Source organism: Echiichthys vipera (assembly GCF_963691815.1).
Source record: "Echiichthys vipera genome assembly, chromosome: 3".
Taxonomy (NCBI): Eukaryota; Metazoa; Chordata; class Actinopteri; order Perciformes; family Trachinidae; genus Echiichthys; species Echiichthys vipera.
In genome coordinates, this window is record NC_139828.1 from 20,388,268 (window position 1) to 20,400,221 (window position 11,954).

Here is an 11,954-nt window from a genome sequence, read left to right on the forward strand (position 1 = left end):
CTGTGCTGCTACTCTCGGGGGTAAATCATACTACTATCACGGGTCATAGAGCACAAAGAAAAATTCAAGGGGCGAGAGGAAATTTTCTTCCGAGCCAGAGGTGTCTCTCCACTCGACTCTGGTTCGGCTAAGTTTAGTATTGCTGAAGGGACTTGGGGTGGGGGGCGGGAGTGGAGAACATATCAAGTATACATGAGTGATTTTAAGGGAAACTGATGTAACCACACATGAATAAAGGATACCTGCTCACACAAACACGCTGCACATAATGAACACATAGGAGCTGATAATACTGTATCTACAAGTGGTGTATATTCAACAAAAATCTAGGCTTCATTTTTTGTTTTTACAGTTTGCATATATGTCAAAGGTGGAATACGACCATCAAGTATGGTTTTGTATAGTAAAATACACAATTAACAGGCCTGACTTATCATGGTTTTGTTTGTACACCATGCAAAATTGAGCAAACATTAAAACATGCCATAAGTGTGTTGAGAGATAAGCACAGTAAACTGTTTCTCGGGTTAGATAACCATCTATAATCCTAGGCCTTGCTGTTCTCCATCTCTCCTCACTCTGAGCAACTGAACTGTCAAGATACCAAATGCTAACTTTAACCAATTCACAATTTGCTGATCGCACATGGTGCTGAGAGACATCTGTACATATGAAGACTCTAAATAGAAACATATTCTCAATAAAGAGCTCAAAAATAAACCGACATTGAGGAGAGAGAACAGAGTAATCGTCTTTTTTGATTTGTGCTTACCTATAACTTACAAGATGGAGATAAACATTTGTCACTGTACCCACAGTGAAGGTAGATTATACATATATAAACTATGATCTGAAGATGAGTAAAGGCTCTGTTTTTATTTATACTTAAATATGATAGTGTCTAGAATTGAAACATTTTCTGTCGCCGGATTAATTTGTATTTAATGGGGGAGCACACACACACACACACACACACACACACACACACACACACACACACACACACACACACACACACACACACACACACACACACACACACACACACACACACACACACACACACACACACACACACACACACACACACACACACACACACACACACACACACACACACACACACACACACACACACACACACACACACACACACACACACACACACACACCTGTTTGAAGAGCTGCAGGTTGACGGCCATGGACAGGAAGTTTTTCATGGTGCTTGATCGATGGCTCACAAAGCTCTCCTCACAGAAAGTGATTGGCTCCCCCTGCAGAGTACACAGAGATGTTATTGTTGGCAAAAATAAAAATGAATACTGAATACTATTAATTTTGCCTCAATTTCCTTTCCAACAATCTGTTTTTCACCATGTTAACGTAGTTCAGAAATTAGCCTAATCTAATCTAATCTAAACAATGCTCTTTATCAAGTGTCAGCACTAAGATGATCATGATCATTTAGCACTAGGGTTGCGATGGTATGACACTGTCATACGATAACCGTCTCAGATATTTTACAGGGTATCAGTACTGTGAAACCAGTATACCGCCTATACCCTATTGTATACCCTATTATGCACTGTTAAAAGTCTTCAAATTACAAGGGGTATTTCAACAGATTACTTCATTAGTGAGCTAAGTGGGCCTGAAAACAGAGTCTCCCCCGGACCAGAAGACAATGTCCCAGTAAACTCCCCAGTATTGCACATGAACACATTATCACATTATTACTATTTCTTACATCATGTCTGATGGCCTTTGAGCTATAGACACAGAGGATGACAACAGAACCACTGCAGGCCAATCACACGCAGCCCTACAGTCATTTCCAATTCATGTGTTCTCATAATTAACATAATTTTCACATATTTCTATGATGCTCTAAATTCTACTGGTGTAAAACAATGTGCTTTGTCTGTTCCAGGCTACAAGCACAGTGTGGCACATAAAAACAACTTAACAACACCGGAGACTAACCCCATTTTTCGAGAATGGGCGGATGATACCAGTGGCCCAAATTACATCACAGGAATACTGCTCCACTTACATCACTAAAAGTTTTTAAGGCGTATTCTCTCATAAAAGCGGAGTTGAAAGTAGCTTGTTGGAGTTTAATCAGCTTTGCAGTTTCCATCTGGCTGCAAGAGCCTCTGACCATAGTGCAGCTAACATAACTTCGTAGCATGCTGAGACCGACAGCTAACTATGTAGCCAATAAAGATTTAGTGAAAGAAAGTTTATCCAAAGAATCAACATGAAGCTGGACCGGAAGTGTGACGGCATGAAAAGAGACTCTTAACACGTTATCACAACAGGTAAGGGTTGAGTGACTTGCTTAAGGGAAAGGGCCATTTTACAGTAAATGCAGAGCGTCGATCGCCTCACGAGAATGTCCCCAGCCTTTGGCGGCCACAGTTTTCGCCCTAGGATGCTGAAGTTGTGAAGCCCTGTGCCTGACTCTGCCTGCTCCTGGCTTATCCAAAAATGGGCAAAGAGGTTGAGCGTGGTTGGAGCTGGAGAAGCCTGGATGCTGAACTAGCCACCTGCGATGGCACCCACCCGTCACTCAAAGCAGCCACGCCCTTAATTATACAGAACTTTAAGACTTAATATGATTTAAACAGGCAAGCCATATGAAAATACATGATCATTCATGAATGGTGAGACCAGGCTGTTTTTGTACCAGGCTGTAAACATTTTTATTTCTACTGTAAAGTTAGGCATTATAACATGGAGGTCTATGGGGATTGACTCGCTTTTGAGCCAGCCTCATTTTTCCGCCCCAGAGGTTGTCGCTTGATTTTACAACATAATTTACAGTATGTATCACACGCACACACTGGACTGTGTGAGTCTGAAATTCATGTTGTTCATAAGAAAGTAATTCTAAAAAACGTGAATGAAACAGAAGCTCCTTTATGTTACTTAACAGACATGAAAAGAATTGATGAAATATTATTCGGGCATAGAAAGGACATCTACGAAGACAGCTACAAGTTTATCTGTGTTTCTTATTAGCCTGACATTGACTTACTGTATGTAAGAGATCGTAAGCATTATAGAATTCATTATATAGAAACAATTATATAAAAAAGAAACTCATCCTGTAGCAGATTTGTTCAACGTGCCAGAACAAGTGGGCAGTTCTCTGTGGATGAATGTTCGGATATGTGGGGACTATTTAGATGGTGATCACAGTAGTTCAAGCTTTTAGGGGTTTGATCCTGTTTCACGCTTCAATTTTAGGCAAAACACACTTTTTATGCTTTTTATTTTGTTTTTCTGCATGTCCATGTTTCATGTTGGATGTAAGTTGTAAGTTGTAAGATGTAAAATTGTGTAACTGTACAGTATGTGTTTTATTACTGAATAATCATAATAGCGATAAGGACGTTACCTTTTATTGTGGATGATCTATTATCTTATCTGGTTTTGCAAAGTGTCCTGGGTGACTGGAAAGGCTACCATAAATAAAATAATAATAATTTGTTGTTGTTAATGATAATAATAATAGTAATAATAATAACTATAATTATAGCCTTGCTGTTGTATGCCTTTTGAGGAATTTAATGAAAGGTATTAAGTGTATTTTTTGGTGAAACATTGGTGCTTCATACAGATCTTGAACCCAGCAGCACAGAAGATCAATACAGACATCACAGTTTCAAGATTAGTGTCACCACTTCAGTGTCTGACCAAATGTCTCCCCTTCTGTTCCTGAGTTATGGTGTTGAATAATGACCAGAAACATTATGATGTCACAGTGAAGTTGACCTTTGACCTTTTGGATATAAAATTTTATCACTTTATAATTTCATCCAATTAGACATCTGTTTGAAATGTTGTCATAAATGGTGAAAGAATTCTTGAGTTATGGCCAAAAATGCATTTTGTGAGGTCACAGTGAACTTGAATCTAATCAGTTCGTCTTTGAGTCCCAGTGGACATCTGTGCAAAATTTGAAGACATTTCCCACCGGGGATTCCTTAGACATCACTTTCACTAGAATGAGGCAGGCATATGGACATAGAGTACTGACCACGGCTGTCAGCAAAGAGGCATAAAGCTGTTATTTATACAGCGGTTTTGAAATGTGTATTTACACCACTTATATTATATTATTTATTTATTTATTTAGCAGGGACAATGCACAATACATGAATTGTACCAGACATATTTTCATCTGTAGTCTGGGCAGGGGCCATTAGTAAAAAAGGAGCTCTACTCAATATATTGAAGAAACAGTGGCTTGGGATTGCCTCCACACGGCTCTCACAGATCGTTCCCCAATACGGGAAATGCCGACGTTTTGTCACTGTCATAATGCACTAACATGCATGCGCGGCCAGACCAGCTATCAGAACAAACAACAGAAAACTCAGACTAGAACACACACACAGAGGAAGAGTGACTTCATTCTCTACTCAGGACGCACTATATCTTTGGATAGCAAACAGTTGTTTTCTGTTACATTAATGTTCTTAATGTTGAGTACAACTCCTTTCATGTTATAACTATATGTTACAAAATGATCCTTTTCAAAAACAAATTGCACCTTGACATAGACCAGCATGTTCTCGTGCAGGACTCCTGCTGTATGTGAACATATTATATCGACTGTTTATACACTAGAATATGCCATGTGTAAGATTTTCTGTCTAAAACAGTCTCAACTACTTTTAAACATGTGATGGCACCCCGACCCAGTGTCTTCACACCTGGTTGGATGATGTGAACGGGTTACTGTACATGCTCACTTAGGTAGAACTTTAGCTACTTCTGCCCCTAAATAGTATGGAGCACACACACCGATGGAATAAGTTCCACCACCCCAGGTGAAAACTAATTTGAATTGTTATTTTAGGTTCTTTTTGCCAGACACACGTGTGCTACTCTGAGCTGGTGAGAAGCACCGGGGGAAGCATCAGCGTGAGCTGAAATTGATGACCTAAGAAATGCTGTTCGAATCAGCTGATTGCTTTTCAACTCATTATCATTTTCCTGTATTGTTTCATTTACAACTCAGCAAGACTCCAACCAAACATCCACACCCCTTCTTCTGTTGAGGCATATGGGCCTGTGAATTACAGCGCACAGCTCAGATCTGTCTGCGAAGAGCTTTTCTTCAGCTCAGAACAATCTCTAGCAGAGCGATAATCCACAAATATCAGAACGCAGGGAGTATCATCAGCATCTTTGTGAAAGCTGATGTTCAATTTTTGCATGCTTATGTGTGTGCATGTATGCTAACTCCATGGGTTTGATACAGATCCTGTCGAAAAGAGAAAAAACAGTGTGAATGAAGTGAGAAATGACTGCATGTTGTGTTCACACATGCACTAACACACGCATACACTGAGTCTCAGTGCTTGTGTCAGAGGGGAGGCAGTTCATTCGTATACTGTCTGTATACAGAGAAAAGAGAGACAGCATCAATAATGTAGCATCTTGACTCCGGGAGTCCACAAAGTCCAATTAATCTCAAAGCCAAAGGAACAAAGACTTCGCTATTTGACAAACAGGACATGCTGTAGTTTGCTCTGCTCTGACTCAGACTTGATAAGCAGAAAAGATCCAGAAAAGAAATGTTAGGGGAGCTTAGTAAAGGAGAGTAAAACACCAAAGGTGTCTAAAAGGGATCTTCAAAGGGAACGTCCTGACTCTTTTCAGCTCCTCTGACATTTTACTGCCTCAGACAGGCCCACCATAGCTCTGCGCTCCAGCTGAAAACACACCTTTTACCTTCAGTCAAAACTACCCCAGTCTAACCTGACTCACCTCACCCAAACTGAGATCGCTGCTGCGCACTAGTGCAAATATATTATATTCACGTCTGTTTATATTTTTGCATCTGAATGAAAATGAAATGTGTGGCCTTGATAGTTAATATTTAATCATTAAGTGTTTGTGATTTTATATGCAATCCAGCATGATCATTGTTTCAAAATATAGGGAAATGGAAAATCACTAATACGTCTTTTTGCTGTGCAGTACAGACAGGTCTGAAATTAGTTTAAATGTTCAGTTCTGCCAAAATACAAAAATAAAACTTCCCATTTCCCCTGGGATGCAGATATTTTTGGTTTTAGGTTTTGAGATATCTGTCTGAGGTTTCTGCTGCCACCTCAGTACAATAGATGCAAATGGCATTTCATTTGAGGTCCTAAGATAATTACAGAATTAGTCTTTTATAAAAACACAGAGCATTCTGTGATTATCCACCGGAGTAAGGTGGAGATGATGCTGTGACAACCACAAACACACTTCCGCTTACTCCATTGTATTGAGGATGTTTATGTCAATACTTGGATTAGGGGTAAAACGGTTCACAAAATCCACTGTTCGGTTCATATCACGGTTTTGCAGTCACGGTTTTTCGGTTCGGTTCGGTTGTTTTTTTCTGTTTCTTTTAGATTCTAAAAATACCATGTATCAGATCTAAAGCCTAATAGATTTAAAATTGAATCAGATATTCTTAAGGACATGTCATGCAATCATGCAAAAACTGAAATAAGCAGGCAGCTTGCTTAGGGATTACTGTAACAATCTGAAATGAAAGTGAAGTGAGATTTTGAAACAGTAGGAGAGACATTGCTGCATTTACGCGTTTATATATTTTGTTGGCAAAAAGGTAAACAATTGTTTGCCTTTTAGGTAAGAATATAAACACTTTTACATTATCAAATCTTAGAAAAAATGAAGAAAATAGGTTTTCTTTCACTAAAATATGCACAAACAGCAATCCCTGAACTGACTGAAATAGGCTACATCAGGGCTATTCAATTCATTTGGAATTGAGGCCGGTTGACGAAAATGATCCAAAATGAGGGGCTATAAAAACAGGCTTCACAGAGACAGAAACAAAAACTTATCTGGTGAACTGACGGTTTTCTGTGTCAACTTTTCTTTTTTTCAGAGTAGAAAGAGACGATGTGGTGATTTAACCACAAATTTAACCAGACAGAAACGATTGAGAACAATAACAGAGCGGAGCTTAGCGAGCTGTTGCCAAGAGGATTCAGAAACCCACGAAGAAGAGCGTAGCGAGAGCGTAGCGAGAGCGTGCATAGCATTGTGGCTGTGTGCCTACAGGGAGCGCATGGAGGAAGTCTCCCAGCGCGCCGCTGAGACATAGCGCTGAGACGGATTCTAGAAAGGACAGCGGTCATGAAGGCTTACGCTACGTTGCACCTCATAAACCGAACGGTACACACGTGTACTGAACCCTGGCATGCGTACCGAACGGGACAGATTTTTTCGGTAAACCGCTCCACCCCTTACTTGGATTATTAAAACCGAACCTCCCTGTATGGCTGGATACCACTAGAGGAAAGTGAACATTTTTTTTGTATATTTGGGTGAAAAGACCCTTTAAACAAGGTTAACTCGAACACTGGATGTATTCAAGTTCCATGGGAATGCCTGTCAAAGTGGAACTTCTTTTAGCGAATTTGGGGTAGGTGATCTCCCCAGAATTCGGTATTAGGAGGTTCCACTTTGAAAGCCTCTTAGTGCACTTTGCCTAGTTGGAGCTCCGAAACTTCGGACTTCCCATGGCACTCAAACGCAGCATTTCTCTCAGCGCACGTTTCGGGGGAACACCAGAGGTCAGGCAGGGGGAAGAGGGTGGGACTTTGGAGGGAATCGCTGTGAGATACAAGAAAGGTAAGAATTGCTTTAAGGTGACTGGCAGTGATTAATGAAAACTGGATCCTCACAGGTTTATATCTGAGGGCATCTCGGTAGGATCCAAATAGAGCGGCCTGCGCTCTCAGGAAGGCCCTTGCCACACCACTTCCTGTTGCTGTCGACTGCTTCTTCAGCTTGCTCTTCAGAGAGGACACCTGATGGAAAAACATAAGGAGAGAATGTGGGAGAGAAAGTGAGAGTGACAGAAAGTGAGGGAAAGGGAGAGAGAGGTGGGAGGGCGGAAAGGGGGAGATGGAGGGGAAAAAGTTAAATTATCACCTCTGAAATTGGTGGAGGAAGCAGCTAGCCCATTCTGGGTGTGAAGTATCACATTTGCAGGTCATCTCGAAAAGGAAAGGAATGAAAGGGAAAAGCTTCAGCCTTTCCTCTAAGCTTATCTGTTGTGCTGCTGGGAGCACCTGCTGCTTTGCTAATTGAGCAGAGGATGGGGGGGCAACAGAGAGGAAATAGAAACTCGCATCTTTGCTCTTACTCTCTCACCCTCTCTCTCCATGCTGCCACCCCCCCCCCCCCCCCCATCACCTTCTTGCTTTTTCACTTCTCACACCATTTCTTAATTTTCTTCTCTTTCTTTCCAGTCCTCCTGTTTTCCCCTCCCCTGTTGGCTCTCCCAGACTCCCTCTAGAAAGGAACTCTTGACATAAAAATGTCTTTAATTATTTCTCCCTCTCCTGGCTCTGTCTCCAGGACTCCAGGCGAGAGTGGAGGAGCAGCAGGCCCGAGCTTGTTTTAGGATGACAAAAGATTCACCCTGGCCATCGGGCCCTGGGGAGTCTGGGAGGAAGTTGTCAAGAGGCTCTCCTCACCTGCTCAGCGGTTGTCTGACTGCGCTGTGGCAGAGTGAGGAGGAGGCAGACATAGCGAGGGACTGCAGCTCTCTGTGTGGGCTGTGCCATCTTAGCACAAAAGCACAATGTTCGATTGGTTTGCAAAGGAGGTCTAGATTACAATTTTGGTAAGACAGAACTAAGCCTGTGGCTGGTAAGGATTTGGTGTCTTGCTCATGGGCACTACACCAGGGCAGATAGAGCCAAAGCACTTCAGGTAAGGATGTTCCACCTTTTTAGTTTACCACGCTGCTGTCTGAATATTGGGCGAGAAAACTGACAGCGCATGCAGAACTGATAAAAGTGTGTGAAACAAACAGAGCAAATTAACATTTTTGGTTAGCTGTCTTCCTGCACTGCCTATTTCCCCAGTTCAATCACCACTTTATATAGTGCAAGATTTGGTGGTTCCTCATTCAGTTTTTTGTGTGTTTTTGTCAGATATTCATGTCTTAATTGTCTGGTTTGTCGATACAGTATCTGTAAAGCAGCAGAGAAGATTTACAACTACTTCTACAGATCAATATTATTAGTTTTAATGCTGCCACTGGTTATAGCAGTAGTTGTGGGCAGGAAGAGAAGGAAGAGGAGATGAAAGAAGTAAAAATTTTGAGGTTGTGTCTGCCATTAAATTACCCCAGTTCTTCTGTAATATGATACAATTTTGATCAGATCTACATCAATCAGAGGTGGCCAAATATATCATGCTGTGTTGCTGCAGCGTTAGAGGGATATAGTGGTCTGGCGTCTCCAATTAGCCTATCTGGAAAACTTCAGGGAGGAGAAGCAAAGTGTTAGCATAGCTCATACACAGGACAGGCAGAAAGAAACAGAGGCTGAGGGAGAAGGAGAGAAAGCAAGACACAGAGAGAATGGCAGTCTTAAACTGGGACAAAGACAAAACGAACAGCGTGGATTCCTCTCCCCTGGGCTTTCTCACTCTCCACAACGTCCCCGTGCTGCCATTGCAAATGCTCCCAGGCATCAAACAGGAAGTTTATCACGGTTAAATTAACAAGTGTCATCTCCATATTCACTCATTGTGCTAAATGCTTTTATGTTTATGTAAAGCCTTTTCTGGAATTAATATTTCATGTTTATATGCGTTTTCACCGGGTTTTTTTTCATCCTTGCAAATCATAAAACTGTCTTTTTTACAGGGGGTGGGGGGGTGGAGGAAATCAAAGCGAACACTATGTCAGTCTAAGTGGGGGAGGCATACCCCAAAGACTGTCAGAGAAGACGGGATAGCAGCGGAGTTTACTCTGCACACAGAGTTCTGTACAGTAGCTTTGAACGGGTGAGAGCACTGCAGTGGCAAACACTTTTTAATGAGGTGGGGACACAATCACTTGTGTTTCATTATCCAGAAAAAAAAAGGGTGACGACAAAGCGATAAGTTCAAAGTTTAATTTACATTGATTCACGGTTAAAATAAGGCATGTGGTAATTAATTAAATTGTCGCATATAACAAATATATTATAAGTGCATGACAAATACCAGAAAAAGGAGGCACAGCCTTGCAGTGCGCTCCTTTGCATATCGGACACAAAAAATAAATGTGTGTTTAGTAATTGGATATTGAATATGGCGCCTACGCCGCAATCATCAGGTATGCCTCCACGGTAATGGCTCTGTCAAGCTAATTAACTCCTAAAGTTTGAGTGAAGCTAACGAGATGCGTACAAGCATCAGAGGAAGGCCAGGCTCTACAGGTGATAACCCTATTTGGCAGTGACATTTTTTAGTGTAAAGTCACAGTGGCGGTGATGAGATCAAAGGCAGAGAGTCCCCCATTGGGTCCAATTAGAACTATAGCATTGTACAGGGAAGGGGTGGCAGGAGGATGGAGGGGAGTGGGTGGTTGGGAGAGAGGAGGGAAAAAAACTGTTGAGTTATGATATTCATAATCTATGCAGAGAGGCCTTTCCAGTACAGGTCTTCTCCCCATAGCTGTGATCTTTTCAATTTACATCAAGGGAAGATAGTCAGTGATGAAAGTGGGGCATCCAAGGCGCACAGCCCACAGAGGGCAGACATGGGGCCTCATTAAGGCCCAGCCCAGCCAGCCCCAAACAGGGTTTGAAGTGCGTCACATAAAGAGCATGGGGTCAAAGGTCAGACATAGAACAGATCTCCATTTAACTCTCCAGCTGGAGATGGTAATTAGCAGGTGCAATGATGATCCCTGCCCGACTGTAAGGGATGATACCACTGTAGGTGACACCAGGCATCTGTGTGAAAGTGTGTGTGTGAGTCCCTGCATGTGTACACACGGACACAGACAGTGCAGAGTGTCGCCTACAGTGGTATCATTCCCAGGACCCTGACTAATATCATACTCCTGTGCATGTGAATACAGAACACGCAGGTACTGTATTAGATTTACACCCACACAATGTGAAAGAAGATAATGATGGCGAACTTGACAAAAACATAAACACCTCTCAATGTCTTTGTAAGAAATTAAGGAACCTGCAGCTACTGTACTATAGCTCTATTAAAAAAACTCAACTTTATATATAAAAAAACACTTCATGTTGTGCATGACAACAAGCAATATTTCTATACAAAGTGCTCATATAATCAGTCAGACCATGCAACATATGAAACCGGCTGTTAATTAATTATTGGACATATCCTTAACTTCCACTTCTAGTTAACAACAACAAAAAAAACCATGACAAAAGCTTAGAGCCTGACTGACAATGTTATATGTACTATTGAGTAAATTAAAAAAGGTAAAATGAAAGAAAAAAAGGCTACTCACAAAATTGAATATATATTTAGAGTATTCTTGTCTAAATTTTCACTTAGAGCATAAAACCCCCTCCCAAATAACGACCCTGACACTTGTCTGTTGTTGAAATAAATAAATAAATAAAAAGTTGGGTTTTCTTCTCACAAAAAAGAATGTTTTGTTTAAGATTCTGTCCAGGGAAAGAAAGCCATGGGGACGCAATTAAAGAACTACAAAGAAAAAAAATAGTTATGAAAATCTCCCACTTTCTTTTGATGTGCTGCAGTCTGAACTGTACACACACACACACACACACACACACACACACGTACACACAAACACACACACACAAATCGGAACAAAGACAGTAAGAGAACTGGCATATGCTTCCACACATGCATACACATACATGTGCACAATGAGCAAGCAACTTGCAATCTATGAATTTATTCAATTTAAAGGAAACATTACATATTTTATGATTTCTTTATTTTTAAATTAACCTCTTTCTTTCAGGTCTTATGGTAAATTAATTAATAATTGCTCAGTAGAAGGGATATTTCTCAAATGAATGGGGTGGAGTTTACTACAATTCCTCATAACTAACCACCTAACATCACTACGACTACGAATAATAAATTAGCAGGTTGATGTGATGAAATTAAAAAAA

At 41.0% G+C, this 11,954-nt stretch overlaps 1 protein-coding gene across 1 annotated transcript in view; it reads right to left on the reverse strand.

Moving 5' to 3' along the window:
* Positions 1–11,954, reverse strand: part of dennd1b (DENN/MADD domain containing 1B) — a 110,898-nt gene that overhangs the window by 23,433 nt on the left and 75,511 nt on the right. The window contains exons 14-15 of the mRNA XM_083939144.1: positions 7,725–7,850; positions 1,173–1,274 (exon numbers count right to left, since the gene is read on the reverse strand). Of these exons, the coding sequence (XP_083795270.1) occupies positions 1,173–1,274; positions 7,725–7,850 (228 nt within the window). The remainder of the gene's footprint in view (positions 1–1,172; positions 1,275–7,724; positions 7,851–11,954) is intronic.